Source organism: Ovis canadensis, chromosome 3, assembly GCF_042477335.2.
Source record: "Ovis canadensis isolate MfBH-ARS-UI-01 breed Bighorn chromosome 3, ARS-UI_OviCan_v2, whole genome shotgun sequence".
NCBI lineage: Eukaryota > Metazoa > Chordata > Mammalia > Artiodactyla > Bovidae > Ovis > Ovis canadensis.
Window position 1 is genome coordinate 104969791 of NC_091247.1, and position 20174 is coordinate 104989964.

Sequence of the window (20174 nt, forward strand, 5' to 3'; positions counted from 1 at the left end):
ACTGGTTGGATCTCCTTGCAGTCCAAGGGACTCTTAAGAGTCTTCCCCAACACCACAGTTCATAAGCATCAATTCTCTAGCCCTCAGCTTTCTTTATAGTCCAACTCTCACATCCATACATGACCACTGGAAAAACCATAGCCTTGATTAGATGGACCTTTGTTGGCAAAGTAATGTCTTTGCTTTTTAATATGCTGTCTAGGTTGGTCATAATTTTCCTTCCAAGGAGTAACTGTCTTTTAATTTCATGGCTTGCAGTCACCATCTGCAGTGATTTTGGAGCCCAGAAAAATAAAGTCAGCCACTGTTTCCACTGTTGCCCCGTCTATTTCCCATGAAGTGATGGGACCAGATGCCATGATCTTCGTTTTCTGAATGTTGAGCTTTAAGCCTACTTTTTCACTCTCCTCTTTCACTTTCATCAAGAAGCTCTTTAGTTTTTCTTCACTTTCTGCCATAAGGGTGGTGTCATCTGAAGTTATTGATATTTCTCCCAGCAATCTTAATTCCAGCTTGTGCTTCCTCCTGGAAATGCAATTACACAGTCTAGGAGCATAAATATCTTCTACATCTTGTCAAGGTGCTTTCCAGAAATGCTGTGCCTTATACCCTGGGGCAGTAAAAGTGCCTGTTTCATCACAGCCTCCCCATCAAGAGCATCAAGATTTTTAAAGTGTTTGTGGTATCTTATATTCTTTGCAATTGCTTATCTTCGAAGTCAACTTTTCTCATGTGTATGTGACTAGTATTTCTTCTTTAGCGCATGTCCTTTGCTCACTTGGCAGGTCTTAACATTTTTCTTATATATTATTCCTTGATGCATATTTGGCTTGGCTTTATGGGAAGCAAAAACACTCAAGAGCCTCCACTGGATGGGAGATAGAGGAAAAGAAGCATGCAGAATGGAGGAAAGTGATGTTGAGTGCAGAGATGGTTGGGATGTTATTATTCGTTTAGATTTGGAGGTGAGATGGGATAGAAGAGTTGTTAGGTTGCTGTTAGGTGGGGTGGAGGGAGAGGAGGACAGCACTTAGTCGAGGATCCCATGTTCTAGCCTCCCCGGGGTTGGGTTGGGAGTGTGAGGGGTTAGAATCAGGGTTTGGTCCCGGTACGTTGCGGGTGGGGGAGGTTACAACTTGGAAAGGGTGGGTTGGGGTTGACTCTCAGAGTTAGGGTGCGCCCCGGAGCTCGCCCGCCGCCAGAGCCCAGGTCTCTCACCAGACGGTACCTGCTGCTTCAGCTCCTGACTGCGGCGCTGCAAGGACTGGAGTGGGTCGCGCTGCCGCCTCGCCAGCATCTCCGTCACCTAGGCGCGGAGAGCACAGCGGTCGCCAGGGAAACCATGGCGGCTGCACCGGGACGTGACGCCATCACTACGCGTCCGCCTCAGCGCCCTGCAGCCCGCCGGGAAGCTGATTCTGCAAGTGTGGGGTTGGTCCTCTCCTGAGGAAGCGGCTCCTTCAATCCGCAGGGCGGGAGCTCGCTTCTCAGGTCCACTGCCCAGCAAGTCACTTTTTCCTGGCCAGTCCCAAAGGATCGGGGTGGAGGTGGGGGAGAATATGCCGCTGCGTCCGAAACTACAAGTCCCATAATAGTATTACCACGTTCCTGCAGGGTTACTGGGAGTTCCCAGTGGCTCAGCGGTAAAGAACCCGCCGGCAATGCAGAAGCCAGCAGGGTGGGGGAGATCTCCTGGACGAGGGTGTGGCAACCCACTCCAGTATTCTTTACTAGAGAATCCCCTGGACAGAGGAGCCTGGCGGGCTACAGTTCATAGGGTCGGAAAGAGTCGGACACGACTGAAGCGACTGAGCCTGCACGTACCAGTTTTGCTAAACTAATCTTGTGTTAGTCGCTCAGTCAGCCATGGCGGACTCTTGCGATCCCATGGCTCCTCTGTCCATGGAATTCTCTAGGCAAGAATACTGGAGTGAGTTGCCATTCCCTTCTCCAAATCTTCCCCACCCAAGGATCAAACCCAGGTCTCCTGCATTGCAGGTGGACTCTTTGCCATCTGAACCACCAAGGTCCTTGAAGCTTCTTAATGTCTTAAATGTACAGATCGTTTTCTTACATGGCTTATACAGGATACGTGGTTCTGCTGCATACTCTGACTTCACAAAGGCAGTATTTAATTCTTTGCTATTGGGGATATTGCTGGAGTATCACTTAACTGTAGTTTTTGCATCCTCAATTCTATGGTCTAGGGATGGTCATTCTGTTCTACAGGAAGTCTATACACCATGATTATGCGCTGCATTTTACATCTCTCATGGAGGTTGTAATCACATTTCCTCAAGTGGGACTCATTCCTATAAATCCAATTCCCAAACTCTCCCCACTACACGGAAGCTCACTTTTTAAAAGATGAACCACATTGATACCCGTTTACAAGTTAATCCCACAGGCCAAGAGCCATGCTATTTGTGTTCTTTCTTCAACAGAAAAGGGACAAGAACCCCCTCACTTAATTTTCACTTTGAACACAGCTCCATGTAACATCGACCAGATTTGGATCCTGATAGTATCCAACATCCTAGCAGTCTTCCCTTTCTTCTAGTCCTCGCCCACCTCCACTCTTCCACTCAGAGTAAACACCACCCCAACTCCACAAGCTGGGATCAAGATTGCCGGGAGAAATATCAATCACCTCAGATATGCAGATGACACCCCCCTTATGGCAGAAAGTGAAGAGGAACTAAAGAGCCTCTTGATGAAAGAGAAGAGTGAAAAAGTTGGCTTAAAGCTCAACATTCAGAAAACGAAGATCATGGCATCTGGTCCCATCACTTCATGGGAAATAGATGGGGAAATGGTGGAAACAGTGTCAGACTTTATTTTGAGGGGCTCCAAAATCCCTGCAGATGGTGATTGCAGCCATGAAATTAAAAGATGCTTACTCCCTGGAAGGAAAGTTATGATTAACCTAGACAGCATATTCAAAAGCAGAGACATTACTTTGCCATCAAAGGTCCGTCTAGTCAAGGCTATGGTTTTTCCAGTGGTCACGTATGGATATGAGAGTTGGAGTATGAAGAAAGCTGAGTGCCAAAGAATTGATGCTTTTGAACTGTGGTGTTGGAGAAGACTCTTGAGAGTCCCTTGGACTGCAAGGAGATCCAACCAGTCCATCCTAAAGATCAGTCCTGGGTGTTCTTTGGAAGGAATGATGCTAAAGGTGAAACTCCAGTACTTTGGCCACCTCATGTGAAGAGTTGACTCACTGGAAAAGACTCTGATGCTGGGAGGGATTGGGGGCAGGAGGAAAAGGGGATAACAGAGGATGAGATGGCTGGATGGCATCACTGACTCTATGGACTTGAGTCTGAGTGAACTCCGGGAATTGGTGATGGACAGGGAGGCCTGGCGTGCTGCAATTCATGGGGTCGCAGTTGGACATGACTGAGCGACTGAACTGAACTGACCCCAACTTCTAACTGTAAAAATCTGTCTTGCTTCCTTTTGAACTGAATAATGGATTCACACAGTGTACTGGCATCTTGTCAGGCTTCTTTCACTCAACCTGTTTGTGCAATACATCTGTCATCGTGTAGGCTGTAGGTTGTTCCCTCTCATTGCTCTTTGACATTTCATTGTGTGACATATTCTAGTATACTCAACTATTCTACTGTTGCTCTGCTCTATTTATAGCTCCTGTCTTTATTTTGAATAAACTTCATTACAGCTCATGATACTTCAAACTCACTTAGCCAGTTTTTCCACTAAAAATCCAACAACTGAGTAGTGTTATATTGTCAGATGGACTGACAAATCAGTACTTCTAATGATCTTGTAAGAGGTAAGAAGAAAGAAAAAAAAACTGCACTAAAAACAATCTGTCATTTAGGAAATCCTTATTTATTTTACATATGTCTCTAAATAAATTAGGACAACTTTCTGTTTTATAGGGAGCTCCATATTTTAAATGAAAAAAATTACAGGGTCATGAAGATGGTACAATTCTATGTTGGTAAAAATAAACAAATAAACCCCTTACATACATGTACATGTATGAGGAATGCTGCTGCTGCTGCCAAGTCGCTTCGGTTGTGTCCGACTCTGTGCGACCCCAGAGACGGCAGCCCACCAGGCTCCCCCGTCCCTGGGATTCTCCAGGCAAGAACACTGGAGTGGGTTGCCATTGCCTTCTCTAATGCATGAAAATGAAAAGTGAAAGTGAAGTTTCTCAGTCATGTCCAACTCTTTGCGACCCCATGGACTGCAGCCCACCTGGCTCCTCTGCCCATGGGATTTTCCAGGCAAGAGTACTGGAGTGGGGTGCCATTGCCTTCTCCATGTATGAGGAATGAGGAAGGATGAAAAGTTTATTACTCTTGTTTACCTCCAGTGGAAAGATGACAGATTTTATACACTGCTGTACCCTACTCAGAATGACAAGCATTTCCTGAGTCTCAGATTGGCATCACCACCTGCAGGTCTGTTGGAAACGCCTCTTCTCAGGCCTCAGCCCAGAACTACAGGATCAGAATGTGCACTGTAATAATACTCCATGGCTTTATGCACACATTCAAGGTTGAGGAAAACCACTTCAGTATTCACCATGCTGTAAGGAATGCGGCCACTCAGCTGTTCTTTTTTAATTTACATTTTTTTACTTGTAACCCTCAGCATAGTCACTTTAACGCTAGTCATTGCTTCTCCATTGTCATCCCTTAATGCCCTTATGAAAACCAAGAGTAATGTTAAGACAAGACAGTTCTGAAGTGAGGCGGCCAAAACCAAAGCAAACCACAGCCATTGTTTCTCCTGAAAACAATCTATTTCATAAAACTCATTATGATTTTCTTCCATCAGTGTTACAGCGAACATCAACCTTGTATGGCTTCCTCATAGGAGCTATTGAAAAAGAATTTAACAGCTTTGGAAGAGGCTTGTAGTGGAGAACTAGTTCACTATGAGCCTCTGAAACTTAAAATTTTACATTTTACATCTCTCAGGGAGGTTTGTAATAACATTTCCCCACCCAGGGGTCATTCCTATAAATCCAATTCCCAAACTCTTCCCCCTACACCAATGATCTGAGCTCACTTTTAAAAAGATGAAAAAGAATTTAACAGCTTCAGAGAGACTCATAGTGAAGAACTAGTGGCTAACATGGAGAAGGCAATGGCACCCCACTCCAGTACTCTTGCCTGGAAAATCCTATCGGCAGAGGAGCCTGGTAGGCTGCAGTCCATGGGGTTGCTAAGAGTCAGACACAACTGAGCGACTTCACTTTCTCTTTTCACCTTCATACACTGGAGGAGGAAATGGCAACCCACTCCAGTGTTCTTGCCTGGAGAATCCCAGGATGGAGGAGCCTAGTGGGCTGCCGTCTATGGGGTTGCACTGAGTCGGACACGACTGAAGCAGCAGCAGAAGCAGTGGCTAACAGGGAAAAAGTAACATCTCCAAGTAAGGTAGTTTTTTCAAGGAAAAAACACACACACATTTAAGTAGGGCAAGGGGTAGACATAGAGGAGAAACAGTGAGAGACAATGTCAGAGGTAGCTGTCCACCACAGGGATGGGAACACCTGGGCACGGGGTAAAGATGCAATAGGCAGAAATTAAGGGGCAGATGAGGAGTGCTGTGGGCCGGTTTAAAAACCACGTAAGGACGAGGCAAAACTTGGGGCTGAACAGCACAGGCACTGGGGGGCAGGGATATGAACACTGAGGTGAGACAGGAGAGGGAGACGAGTGTGTCCAGAGGCTACACATAAGTACTAGAAAAGGAGTCAACATTGGAAAGACCAGGTGCACCAGGCACCTGGCACAAGAACAGCCCCAGAGAGAACCAGTCATAACCCAGATGCTTAACTGGGCACATACTAACAGTCTGGAGGCACCACCATCTTCCCAGGTGGTGCTAATGGTAAAGAACCCGCCTGCCAGTGCAGGAGACGTAAGAGAGCTGGGTTCTGTCCTTAGGTCGGGAAGACCCCCTGGAGGAGGAAATGGCAACCCACTCCAGTGTTCTTGCCTGGAGAATCCCATGGACAGAAGACCCTAGTGGGCCACAGTCCATAGGGTCACAAAGAGTCAGACACGACTGAAGCGACTTAGCACATAGGGACTTGGTCACTCACTCTTGATTTTTAGACACAGACGTCCCTTGGTACCATTGGAGGACTGGTTCCAGGAGCTGTGACGGATACCAAAATCTAAGGATGCTCAAGTGGCATAGTCGACCATTCCTGTCCACGTTTCCACATGCATGGACTCAACCAACCATGGACAGTAAGTGGATAATGGTTCACTTACATGGAGATTTATCGAAAAAAATCCACACGTAAGTGGATCTGTGCAATTCAAACCCATGTTGTTCAACGGTCAACTGTATTTGGGATTTATCACTAAGCTCTATTCAGTGAGTTTTCTCCTTTACATGTATATTTTGATAACGCTACAAAAGAAATTTCTGTCAATAAACACTTATACTTTGCGCTTGGAGTATGTTGTTACCCTCAGAAGTGTAAAGGTCTTACATATATTCCCTTACGTCAGGTATTTTTACACAGTTGTTTGGTTTCCAGAATAGCTCCAGCAAATCTGCTGAGCAAAGGGACTGGTAATGGTTCCTAGACCAACTTTGCTTTGCAGTTGGACCAACGAACCAGCACAGATTCCTTAGAAAACAAGGTATGTGATCAAAAACAGTAATTATCAGTTTTGAGGCTCCAGCTCTCTTAATGCAATGATACTCTTTTCCCTTTTAATAAAAGGTTCAAATACGTTTACATTTTTTTATTTTAAAAATAAAATTGATTCATAAAGTGCAAGGAGAAATTATTTCTGTCCAGTTCTCCATATCCACCTTCAATGAGCTGTTGGAAACATACAAGAAAAATAAAAATTAGAAATACATAATGGATAACTTCAAATTATTTTTACTGTTTAAACCATGACCAACAAGATCTGGTGTTACAGATAATAAAACTGAGACCCTGGAAGTCTGCAGAGCTCTAATGAAAAAGCCAAGACTAGATTCAAAGCTCCTGACTTACAAGCCACTGTTCTTTCCACTTTCCCGGCCTGCCAGAAAGCTAAGAATTTAGACTGCAGATGACAAAGCATGAATGCAAAGATGTACTATGGTGCTATCAAAGATATTTTTAAATATAAACTGATTAGGGAGAGAAGAGTGGTAGGAACACCTCCACGGTCCATCTTTTTTCTATTCTTTCGAGTGTTTTCCATTTAGAAGCTTAATGTTGTCAAGGTGCAATGACTTTGCACGTGGTTAAGGGAGTCTCGTTAAACACGCGCAGGGAACTGATCTATGGCACCAAAGTGTGCGTTACCACGGAAAACAGAACTTTCTCTTCTTTCTGGGGCCCTTGAAACCCCCTTGCCGCAAGATATTGGTCTATCCCCAAAATCCCCCCTTAAAGCGCTGCTATAAATACTGCTCACCAACTCCAAGACAAGCCTGGCACTGCGCGCGGAGGGCGTGAGACGGGCCTAGCTATGGCCGAGGCCCCGCACGGGACAGGCTAGATGCCCTCGAACTGGTCGCGCGGGAGTCCGCGGGGACCAACAGAGCGGGGATCTCAGGCCAGATCCAGCTTCTTCTGCGTCGCCGCTAGCTTGTCTTGCAGCCTCTTCTTCCTCCAGTCCAGGTAGCGCCGCCGCAGCCTGTTTGCCTGCCAGCCCACGAGCACTCCGGAGGCGAAAGCCACCAGTACAGACAACTGCAGCGTCCTCTCGGACACGTCCGCCATTGCGAACCCGGGGCGTGAAGCGCGGCTACGGCGGGGCGGCGGGGTCAAAAGACCCAGCGCGTTCCGGGCGGGGCACATCCTGCGGCGCATCTCTTGAATCTCGTGGGTGTGTAGAGAATACGCTGCAATGCAAGAGACCCGAGTTCGATCCCGAGGTCGGCAAGATCCCGTGGAGAAGGAAATGGCAACCCACTCCAGTATTCTTGTCTGGGAAATCCCATGGACAGAGGAGCCTGTCCATGGAGTCGCAAGAGTCAGACAGAGAAGAGCGACTAAACCACCACCGCCTGTTGAAGACTTGCTCGGCTCTCCGACATCCCATCTTTCCCTCCTCAGAGCACTTAATGCACATGTTGTTTGGCGTTCATCAGATATTTCCTTGCATTATTACCTAACTTCAGTGGTGCCGCTTTCTAACCCCATGGGCAGTTCAGCCCCTTTATATTTTCTCGAAGCAGTAGAATGTGAACCAAGGATGTGACTTTAAATTTTCTGGAAAAAAAAAATGAATTTTCTGGTAACATTAAAAATGCGAACAGATGAAATTGTTGTTAATAATGCATTTTACTTAGTTTACATAGAAGAAGTTATTATGAGGTTTTTTAATTCTTTTTTTATATCGAAAGTCTATGAAATCTGGTGTAGATGGTATAATTAACCGAACATCTCAATTTGAACAGTAAATTTTTAGTGCAGATATATGATCATTTTCTAGAATTTGTTAAAGTTAGTTGAAAAGTTAGAGTCATATACCCACATCGTTCCAAGTACGTGTAAAAATTTCTCCAATGACTGAGTTGAATATTGGTTTTTATATTTAAATTCATTAAATTGTTTTTATAGATTTATTTTATTTGGTTGCAGAACACAAGATCTTTTCAGGTGTGGCATGGTAGCTTTTGGCCTTTTCTGGTAGCTTAGCTGGTAAAGAATCTGCCTGCAATGCAGGAGACCCTGCTGGAGAAGGAATAGGCTACTACCCACTCCAGTACTCTGGCCTGGAGAATTACATGGACTGTATAGTCCATGGGGTTGCAAAGAGTCAGACACAACTGAGTGACTTTCACTTTCACTTATGAGCTTTTAGGTGTGGCATTTGAGCTCTTAATTGCAGTGTATGGGGTCTAGTTCCCTGACCGGGTATCAAACTTGGGTTCCTTGCCCTGGGAGTTTGGAATCTTAGCCACTGGACCACCAGGGAAGTCCCTAAACTGTTTTTAAAAATTCAAACATTGGTTCTTCAGTCACGCTAATCACATAGGCGACTTTGTTGTTCAGTCGCTGGTTGTGTCTGACTCTCCGGGACCCCGTGGACTGCAGCACACCTGTATCCACTGTTTCCCAGAGTTTGCTTAAACTCATGTCCAGTGATGTTATCTAGCTATCTCGTCTTCTGCCGTCCTCTTCTCCTCCTGCCCTCAGTCTTTCCCAGCATCAGGGTCTTTTCCAATGAGTCAGCTCTTCACATCAGGTGGCCAAAGTATTGGAACTACAGCTCCAGCATCAGTCCTTCCAATGAATACTCAGGGTTGATTTCCTTTCTGAGTGACTGCTTTGATTTCCTTGCAGTGCAAGGGTCTGAGAAAACCATAATTCAAACAGACATATGCTCATTGTTTATTGCACTCACTAGGCAGGGTGCTACCTGAAAACATTTCCAGGTGCAGTCTTCCTGCTTGGTATACTTTCCCCCTAGATACCTTCAGGACTAACTCCTTCACCTCCTTTAGGTTTTTGTCAACTGTCACTTTCTCAAAGGGACCTATTTAAAAGTCACAAGCCCAACAAATCCCCACTCTCTGCTACTTCTGCTGTTTTCCTGCTTTGTTCTCCTACTCCATCCTTACCACCCTCCACATGCTGTAGAATTTATTGGGTTGGCAAAAAAATTCATTCAGGGTTTCCATACTACTTTACCAAAAATCCAAACATTTTGCCAACCCAATACTTACCTAATACAAAAACTGTTTATCTCCAGCTCCCCTGCTACTACGTAAGCTACTCGAGGGTGGGTTTTTTGGGTTTTTTTGGTCTCAGTTTGTGTACTGATGAGTCCCAAGTGCCTACAGTAATGGCTGACACATGGTGCTACTTGCTCAGTCATGTCTGACTCTGTGTGACCCATGGACTGTAGCCTGCCAGGCTCCTCCATCCATGGGATTCTCCGGGCTAGTATACTGGAGTGGGTAGTCATTCTCTTCTCCAGGAGATCTTCCTGACCCAGGGATCAAAACTGGGTCTCCGTCACTGCCAGCGGATTTTTTAGCATCTGAGGTTTGCATGTAACAGACACTCAGTAAACATTTGCTGTTGAGTGACAGGCGGGGAGTGGTTACAAGAGGCTTATTTGTGGGTGACTGAATCCAGTACTTTGGCTACCTCATGCGAAGAGTTGACTCATTGGAAAAGACCCTGATGCTGGGAGGGATTGGGGGCAGGAGGAGAAGGGGACGACAGAGGATGAGATGGCTGGATGGCATCACTGACTCGATGGACGTGAGTCTGAGTGAACTCCGGGAGTTGGTGAAGGACAGGGAGGCCTGGCGTGCTGCGATTCATGGGGTCGCAGAGTCGGACACGACTGAGCGGCTGAACTGAACTAAATCTTAAGTGGGATAGATAAATAGGATAATCCAAATAAAAAATGTAATTTCCCTGAATCTTCATTTTCTCAGTTGTAAAATGAGCAGTTTGGTATGATTCAATAGCTCTGAGGCATGTTTAAAAGCCAGTTTTGGCAGCCTGACATTGTGTACTTGGGCCACTGCTGATATTGCAATTTGAACTTCATTTGGAATTCATGCCTCATCCCTAAGTGGCCCTTGGGTTAAAAATAAGTCAGATCATGTACACGGGAGCCTTGAATATGGGAGAAGCTTAGACACATAGATCTGGCAGAGACCATAGAAAATTGCCCTTGTTTTATTTTCATAATATTTATTTTTTTTATTTGGCTGTTCAGGGTTTTAGTGTGGCATGTGGGATCCTTGATCTTCATTGAGGCATGCAGAATCTTAGTTAGAGCATGTGGGATTTAGTTCCCTGACCAAGGTCCCTGCATTGGGAATGCACAGTCTTAGCCACTGGACCACTAGGGAAGTCCCCAGACCCTCTTGTTTTAGCAGGACGTAACTCGGTCCCGAAGGATGAATAGAGCTGATGGGAAGGAGTTCAGAGGTATAAGATTTAAATCCCTCTTAAAAAGCTAGTGTGCCCCTGACTTGAGATTTTGTATTTTTCTCCCAGGTACATTGTTTCAGTGGGGCATTTTAGTAGACTTGATAATGGTCAACTGGCTTTGAGGTGATGATTACTGGGGATTTACAGGCTGAATAGTCAAGTGTAATGAGTTAAAGGATTACAAGAGTGTATTTTGAATGATACATTAACTCCCACTGTTGAGTCTGCATTTTGAAGTGCTTGCCAAGCAAAAGATATTACCACTTACAGTATTAGACTTACATTTGTTGTAAGTTCATTTAATGTATGTATGTAAATAGAATTGGTTTCCTCTACAACTCTTTTTGTTGTTACCTGTGCGTTCTGTATTATACCAAGAAATCATTGCAAGTCCCATGTCATGAAAGTGTTTCCCTATGTTTTCCTCTAAGAATTGTATAGTTTTCAGTTCAATTCAGTTCAGTTCAATTGCTCAGTCGTGTCCGACTCTTTGTGACCCCATGAATGGCAGCACGCCAGGCCTCCCTGTCCATCACCAACTCCCAGAGTTCACTCAAACTCATGTCCATCGAGTCCGTGATGCCATCCTGCCATCTCATCCCGTCATCTCCTTCTCCTCCTGCCTCCAATCCCTCCCAGCATCAGAGTCTTTTCCAATGAGTCAACTCCTCTCATGAGGTGGCCAAAGTATTGGAGTTTCAGCTTTAGCATCAGTCCTTCCAAAGAACACCCAGGACTGATCTCCTTTAGGATGGACTGGGTGAACCTCCTTGCAGTCCAAGGGACTCTCAAGAGTCTTCTCCAACACCACAGTTTAAAAGCATCAGTTCTTCGGTGCTCAGCTTTCTTCACAGTCCGACTCTCACATCCATACATGACTACTGGAAAAACAATAATCTTGACTAGACGGACCTTGGTTGGCAAAGTAATGTCTCTGCTTTTGAATATGCTATCTAGGTTGGTCATAACTTTCCTTCCAAGGAGGAAGCGTCTTTTAATTTCATGGCTGCAATCACCATCTGCAGTGATTTTGGAGCCCCCAAAAAGAAAGTCTGACACTGTTTCCACTGTTTCCCCATCTATTTGCCATGAAGTGATCGGACCAGATGCCGTGATCTTCATTTTCTGAATGTTGAGCTTTAAGCCAAATTTTTCACTCTCTTCTTTCACTTTCATCAAGAGGCTTTTGAGTTCATCTTCACTTTCTGCCCTAAGGGTGGTGTCATCTGCATATCTGAGGTTATTGATATTTCTCCTGGCAATCTTGATTCCAGCTTGTGCTTCTTCCAGCCCAGCATTTCTCATGATATACTCTGCATAGAAGTTAAATAAGCAGGGTGACAATATACAGCCTTGACGTATTCCTTTTCCTATTTGGAACCAGTCTGTTGTTCCATGTCCAGTTCTAACTGTTGCTTCCTGACCTGCATACAGGTTTCTCAAGAGGCAGGTCAGGTGGTCTGGTCTGGTATTCCCATCTCTTTCAGAATTTTCCACAGTTTATTGTGATCCACATAGTCAAAGGCTTTGGCATAGTCAATAAAGCAGAAATAGATGTTTTTCTGGAACTCTCTTGCTATTTCCATGATCCAGCAGATGTTGTCAATTTGATCTCTGGTTCCTCTGCCTTTTCTAAAACCAGCTTGAACATCTGGAAGTTCATGGTTCATGTATTGCTGAAGCCTGGCTTGGAGAATTTTGAGTATTACTTTACTAGCGTGTGAGATGAGTGCAATTGTGCAGTAGTTTGAGCATTCTTTGGCATTGCCTTTCTTGGGATTGGAATGAAACTGAACTTTTCCAGTCCTGTGGCCACTGCTGAGTTTTCCAAATTTGCTGGCATATTGAGTGCAGCACTTTCACAGCATCATCTTTTAGGATTTGAAAGAGCTCAACTGGAATTCCATCACCTCCACTAGCTTTGTTCGTAGTCCTGATTACTTTTATTTAAATTCTGTGTATATATTTTAATCCCACAAACAGTTCTTATTGTTGTTTTACGCAGCCAATATTCATTAAGATTCACCCACATTTTTATTGGGGTGAATAAATTGCTTTCTATTGCTCTTCATACCTCTTTTGTCTCTGTGCTTCCATGTAGAATTATGTTCCTTCTACCTAAAAACTCCACTTAATATATTCTATAGCAAATCTGCTGCTAAAGAAATTTCTCAGTTGTAATTTGCCGAATTATCCTTATTTCACTTTTGCTTTGGAAGGATAATTTTCAGGGCATAGAATTCTAGGTTATCGGTTATGTTTCTTTGTTGCTTTGAAGGTATCATTTCCTTTTCTTTGGGCTGAGAAGTCAGTCATAAGGTTTGCTTTTGTGTCTTTCATGGTAGCATGAATTTTTACCTTTCTTCTGGCCAATTTTAGCATTTTCTCCTTTAATTTTTGGTAATTTGATATGCTATTTTTAAGGGAGTTTTTATTTGTATTGATCCATCTTGTGTTCATCGTTTCTTGGATCTGTGACTTGTTGCTGTCCTTTGTCTTGTTTTGGCAGCACCACAAAGCTTACAGGATCTTAGTTCCCTGCTAGGGATTGAACCAGGACTCCTGGCAATGAAAGCACTAAGTCCTAACCACTGGACCACCAGGGAATTCCCTAAAAGAAAATTCTTGATAATTTGAATCTTTGGACAATGTCATAATCCAGAGAGAATTTATCTTGCTTCCAGGGCAGAACTTATTATTCCCTTTTCCATCTTTATTAGTTCATTAATTATGCATTCTTTTACTTTTGATATTTTCCCTAGACATTATGACATCCTCTTTGACATACTGGAGACTAACATAACTGTTAGGGACTGACTGAGTTAGAAGGTAGGCTTCAGTCCTTATAAAGGCGGATCTATTTCTACTTCATACTTCGTTATAGACTGCATGCCTTTAGGGTCCATCCTGAAAGCCTGAGGTGTTCTTCGTTTGGCAGGTCCTGAACCCGAGTGTTTGTTGGTGCACGTGTTCTTAGTCGCCTCAGTCGTGTCCGACTCTTTGTGACCCCATGGACTGTAGTCTGCCAGGCCCTTCTGTCCATGGGATTCTCCAGGCAAGAATACTGGAGTGGGTTGCCATGCCCTGCTCTAGGCGATCTTCCCAATCCAGGGATCAAACCCTTGGCTCTTCCATCTCCTGCATTGGCAGGCGGGTTCTTTACCACTAGCGCCACCTGGGAAGCCCCCAAGTGTTTGTTATGCCAGCTCTGACACATCACCAGCTCTGCCTTCAGCATCTCAGCATCCCATCTGCTGCTCTTGGCTCAGCCTGTCAGTCCCCGCTTGCCAATTGGCAAATGCCTTGAAGGGAGAAGTCGAGCCAAGTTCAAGCTCACTCTCTAGGTTCCTTTCTTCCAGGATGCTGGCTCCCTGAGGTTCCCTGTAGCTCCTTGCTGCCTTAGATTTAAAAAAAATTTTTTTGTCAGGATTTTCTAGTTATTCTCAGTGGGAAGTCTGCCTGAAACAAGCCATGGCCAGAAGCAAAGTGACATATTAAAATCAAATTACCATACCAATCCCTCTCTCAGAGGGCATTCAAATACTACCATCTATCATCCATTCAAAAGCTATGTGAACAAGCCCTTCAGTAACAGTGTCTTCCCAGATTTGATCTTACTTCAATATGTATTTTTATGCTTATACGTAATTTGTTCCTACGTCCCCCATACACGGGGCTTCCCTGGTGACTGTAGCCCACCTGCCAATGCAGGAGGCACGTGTTCAATCCCTGGATTGAGAAGATCCCCTGGAGAAGGAAATGGCAACCACTCCAGTATTCTTGCCTGGAGAATCCCATGGACAGAAGAGCCTGGTGGACTCCAGTCTATGGGGTTAAAAAGAGTCAGATACAGCTTAGGGATTGAACAGCAGCAGCAGCTGCTGCTACATGATAGGTGAATACATTTAATTTCCTGTAAGAAATGTATTCTAACAAATATCACTTTCAAAAAATTTTCAGTATATTCTAACAAATATGTATTTCCAAATATAATTCCCAAACTCACTTCCAGAATGAGTTATATTTACTCATTCTGTAAATTATATTTGTTAGCATAGAACAAATAATATATATTATATTATAACATATATTATATATTATACTATATATACAATATAATATATATATTATTTACATATATATATGGAGTCACCCACCAGACTCCTCTGTCCATGGAATTTTTCAGGCAAGAATACTGGAGTGGGTTGGTATGCTCTTCTCCAGGGGGACTTCCTGACCCAGGGATTGAACTTGCGTCTACTGTATTGGCAGGCGGATTCTTTACCACTGCGCCACCTGGGAAGCCTAGCGTACGCCTACTTGCTTGCCATCAGCCTAGATCAGTTTAATGCAATCTCAGACCTCCTATTACTTTATCCATCAACATTTTGGTATAAGGACTCTGAAAAATAATCTAAACACCATTGTCACATCTAAAAATTGAAGAATGCCTTTATATGACTAAATATCCAGTCAGTTCAAATTTCTGTTTCATCGTTTTCTTTTTCAATTTATTTGTGAAAGAAATCAGGTGCTTTATGGAAATAACCTGATATTGATACAGAAATATTAATAAAATCAGAATTTTATGAGTCACATCCCTTTGGTGTCATTAAACACATTCCTCAGTCCTTCACGCAGGCATAATGTGTTTTATTGCACTTCGCTTTATTTTGCTTTGCAGAAATTGCATTTTTTACAAGTTGAAGGTTTGTGGCAACCCTGCATTGGCAGATGATGGTTGGTATTTTTTAAGGAATATCACAATTTAAAATGAAGGGATGTACATTTTTTAAAGAAATACTGCTATTGCACACTTAATAGATTACAGTGTCAACATAACTGAGAAACCAAAAAACTCATGAGACTTGCTTTGTTGCAATATTCACCTTATTGCGGGGTCTGGAACCAAACCTGCCATATTGAACTATGCCTGTATTCCTCAAAACTGGTAGTCTGATCTAGAGTTTTGATCATATTAGGTTCTAGTTTGGGGCAAGAGTATGCCATAGGCAGTGGTATGTTCTCTTATAAGGATGCAAAAGACATCTCTTCTCTCTCTCTCTTTACATTAGAAGTCATGGATAATCATTGCCTGAATTCATTGACTCATCATGGATTGCAAATGGTCATATTTTAATTCTGCTCTTCTTCATTATTCAGCTGTAATACTTCAATAAAGAGAAACTTCCTATCAGCCACTCTTTAAAAATTTTTTTAATTTATTTTTGGTTGTGCTGGGTCTTTGTTGCCGCATGTGAGCTTTCTCTAGCGGTGGTGCGAGGGCTTCTCATTGTGGTGGCTTCTCTTGTTGTGGAGCAGGGCTTCTGGGCACGCAAACTTCAGTGGTTGTGGCACACAGGCTTAGTTGTTCCACGGCATGTGGGATCTTCCTGGGCCAGGGATTGAACCTGCATCCCCTGCATCGGCAGGCAGATTCTTAACCGCTGGACCACCAGGGAAGTGCCAGTCATTCACTCTTAATTACTCTGAGTATCATTTGATGGAGAAAGGTGAGACAGGGGCTTGCATCTTCCCCTCTGTTTACCAGTTTTCCAAATAACGATTTAGTTTCCTAGCATTCTGTAGCTATCTTTTAAAAGGATCATTAGAAACGCAGAGATTTTAACACACATAATATGTCTCTATATATTGCATTGTATTCCTCACTAGTGTTAAGATCATTCCATTGTCGGCCAGTGGGAACTCTTCAGTCATCCGTGCTCATTGCCACGCATCACAGCCAGGAGGCCACCGTCCAGGACTCCACCAGATCAGGCGACTGGAAGCTCTGCGTCGCAGAGCGCTCTGCTCCATGGACTCTGTCCTATGCACTCTGCCCTTGGCTGGTTTTCATCTGTATCCTTCCTTGTAATAAACCATAGCTATGAGCATAACAGCTTTCAATGAGTTCTGTGAGTCTTTACAGCAAATTACTGGTGGCCTTGGGAATGCCCCAAATTTGTGATTGGTGTCAGAAGTGATGGCAGTCTTTTGGGGACTGCTTCCTAGACTTGGCAATTTGGCTCACTTCTCATACCAAGAAACTAAGGCGAGAACTCCTCTTTTTAATATAAAGAAGTGTTTTTTTGTTTTTCTTTTTTACAATTTATTTATTTATTGTGGCCATGCGGCATGTGGGATCCTAGTTCCCCGGCCAGAGATTGAATCTGCACCCCACCCGCAGTGGAAGCTCAGAGTCTTAACTGCTGGACCACGAGGGAAGCCCTTCAAAAGCAGAGACTTCACAAAAGAAGAAATGACTCCAGCAAAATGGAACCATAAACAGCTTTTATGTGAAATCATCCACAGTGATGCTTCATTTCATCCATTGCTTTAATGACTCGGTTTTGTTTATAAAATGTTCAACTTGGAATAGATCAGCAGTTTAGGCTGAGAACTATTTTTGGACTCTCATGTGGCTTCAAAGGATACCTAGGTAGTTCAGATTGGAGTTCTGGCCCTGAGCCTTCAGCCGGGGGCGGGGGGGGAGGGGGAAACAAGCCCTCACCCCCAGTGAGAACACAGGCAAGATGCCAAACGGGGCTGTGGGCTTCCCACGGGGCCCAGGGAGGGGGCAGGGAGCCCTGAGAAAACTGCATCCTCTGGGAACCGAAAGCACAGAATAACCTCCTACATCCTCTTTTCTGTGGTTAATTGGAAGGTCTTCATGGAAGCCATTCCACACTACTTCCAGAAATTTTCATTCAATACACACTATTGAAAACCTTTTATTTTCCAGATACTGTATCAGATGCTTTGAGAGCTGTCTGTAGACAAGATCAAGATTTCTACCCTTGTGGACATTACATTACAGCATAGTCCCTTCCCTGGTGGCTCAGAAGGTTAAAGCGTCTGCCCGGAATGCGAGAGACCCGGGTTCAATCCCTGGGTCGGGAAGATCCCCTGGAGAAGGAAATGGCAACCCACTCCAGTACTCTTGCCTGGAGAATCCCATGGAGGGAAGAGCCTGGTGGGTTACAGTCCATGGGGGTCGCAAAGAGTCGGAAAGGACTAAGCGACTTCACTCTCTCTCATAGATAATAAACAATAAACATGAGAGATGAGAAATTGTGTCCTAAGGTTGAAGGTGATAAGGGCAATGCAGGAAAGTGAGAGACGAGGAAGAGGGGTCAGAAGGACAGGAATGGAGAATTAAGGGGGACAGTCAGGGCCCCCGAGAAGGTGGGGGCTGAGCAGAGAGGGGCAGGGAGCTGGGCAGGTGAGTGTGGGGGAACGAGCCATCTGGGCTGATGGAATGGCTGGAGCAAGGACCCTGAGGAATGTTTGAGCAACAGAATGGAAGCCAGCGAGGCTGGAGCAGAGCACGTGAGGAGGAGGAGATGCATGGAGTCCACGGCAGCAGGGTGGCAGCTGGGCTGTGCTGCCAGAGAAATATGTTTGAGAAGGGTTTTTGTTGTTGTTGCTCTTTTACAATTTATTCACTCACTTTGGCTGCACAGCATGTGGAACATTAGTTCCCAGGACCAGGGATTGAGCACACAGCCCCCGCATTGGAAGTGCAAAGTCTCAGCCACTGGGCCAGCAGGGAAGTCCTGTTTGAGGTTTGCCCCTACTGTCCCTAGTGGCTCAGTTAGTAAAGAATCCGCAGGAGACGTGGGTTGAATCCCTGGTCAGGGAGATCCCCTGGAGAAGAAAATGGCAACCCACTCCAGTATTCTTGCCTGGAAATCCCATGGACAGAGGAGCCTGGTGGGGCTACAGTCCCTGGGGTCGCAAAGAGTTGAATACGACTTAGCGACTGAACCACCACCACCAGCTTGTCAACCATGACCACCTGTCAACCATGTGTCCTAACTAGCTGCCTTGCAGTGTCCAAAATACTTCTACAAATCCCATGGGATTTTAGGGGATAATGGGCAGATTATTTGGTTAGGCAGACGTCTTTGGTAAAATATGAACTTTTTTCATTTTCTCAACTGAAATTCCCCAGGAGCTATTTCTGGACAGAGCAGAGTGAGTGGAGTGGAAATTCCACAATGCTAGTAGCTCTGGGTTTGTGATCCTGGTGTTACACTTCCACGCTGTGTGACCTAGGACAGCTTGATTCTCTTCTCTGATCTTCTTTTTTCTTAATTCTAAAGTGGGGTGCTGGCACGCTTGGTCGCTTGGTTGTGACCAACTCTCTGTGATCCCAGGGACTGCAGCCCACCAGTCTCCTCTCTCCATGGAATTCTCCAGGTAAGAATACAGGAGTGGGTCGGTATTCTCTTCTCCAGGGGGCCTTCCTGACTGAGGGATCGAACTCACGTCTTGTGCATTGGCAGGCGAATTCTTTACCGCTGAGCCACCAGGGAACTGTAACCAATACCTGTATGGGCCTAATTATGTCCCCCGTCACTCCAAATTCATATGCTGAAGAGCTAACCCCCCAGCACCTCCAAAGGTGAAGTTTATTTTTTTGCTGCGTGATCGTTTGCAGCATGTGAGCTTCTCTCTAGTTGAGGCTTAGTTGCTCTGCAGCATATGAGACCTTAGTTCTCTAACCTGGGATGGAACTCACATCTGCTGCATTTGGAGGCAGATTCTTAACCACTAGACCACCAGGGAAGTTCCAGAGTTAGGTTTTGTTTTGTTTTGTTTTGTTTACAAAGGTAATTAAGTTAAAATGAAATCATTTTGGGTGGATATTTGCCAGCTTCTCATACAGTGTCTGAAAAATAAAAGGTCTTCAGTAAGTATTTGTTGAATGGAAATTTCTGGAAGTGGGGTGGGGTGGTTTCCATCAACAGCTTGCAAGTAATCATTGTTCTTATAAGAGAGGGAACTTTGGACAGGGACAGGCAGAGGAGGGACCTATGTCAAGACACAAGGAGGAGAAGACGGCAATTTACAAGCCAAAGGGAGAAGCCTCAGAAGAGACCTACCTGCCAACACCTGGAACTTGAAGTTCTAGCCTCTAGGACAGTGGGAAAACACATTTATATCATTGAAGTCCCCCACCTCCCCGCCAGAATTGGTAAACCAATTCAGTACTCCAAAAGGCTGTAACAGTGTGCTTTGTTTCATCTGGCCTCTAAAAGCAGTGCTTTCTAAACTGAATTCCTTCTTACCCTGCAAAGGTGTATTTCCCTACTAGCAGAGATGCTGCCAGGAACAGGCATTTTCAGACATAATCATCAGTTTTAATCTTTTCCATTACAGAAAATATTTTTCATTAAACATCCAAAATTGCTACTCAAGTTCCATCCCTCATCCTTGTGAATTTTCTGATGTGCAAACACATGAGAGTAATAGAGTGAAAATG

General features: G+C 44.5%; 2 protein-coding genes across 15 annotated transcripts in view; both read right to left on the reverse strand.

Moving 5' to 3' along the window:
- NPHP1 (nephrocystin 1) overlaps window positions 1-1663 on the reverse strand; it is a 66829-nt gene extending 65166 nt beyond the window's left edge. For 6 of the 14 annotated variants that reach the window (XM_069580621.1, XM_069580623.1, XM_069580619.1 and 3 more), the window contains exon 1: window positions 1229-1663. In XM_069580621.1, the coding sequence (XP_069436722.1) occupies window positions 1229-1297 (69 nt within the window). In that variant the 5' untranslated portion in view covers window positions 1298-1663. Of the gene's footprint in view, window positions 1-1218 lie in introns of all 14 variants that reach the window. The other 8 variants (XM_069580629.1, XM_069580626.1, XM_069580632.1 and 5 more) reach the window with 6 other exon arrangements.
- A 5071-nt stretch (window positions 1664-6734) lies between these two features.
- Window positions 6735-7753, reverse strand: MTLN (mitoregulin). Its single transcript, XM_069580633.1, has 2 exons — window positions 7419-7753; window positions 6735-6829 (listed from the first exon to the last, which is right to left on the reverse strand). The coding sequence occupies exon 1, from the start codon at window positions 7724-7726 to the stop codon at window positions 7556-7558; it is 171 nt and encodes a 56-aa protein (XP_069436734.1). The 5' UTR covers window positions 7727-7753; the 3' UTR covers window positions 6735-6829; window positions 7419-7555.
- Between the last annotated feature and the right edge of the window lie 12421 nt (window positions 7754-20174).

What these genes read in the sequence shown, in the direction of transcription:
- MTLN (XM_069580633.1), bottom strand. Translation starts at nt 7,726, where the DNA reads ATGGCGGACGTGTCCGAGAGGACGCTGCAGTTGTCTGTACTGGTGGCT.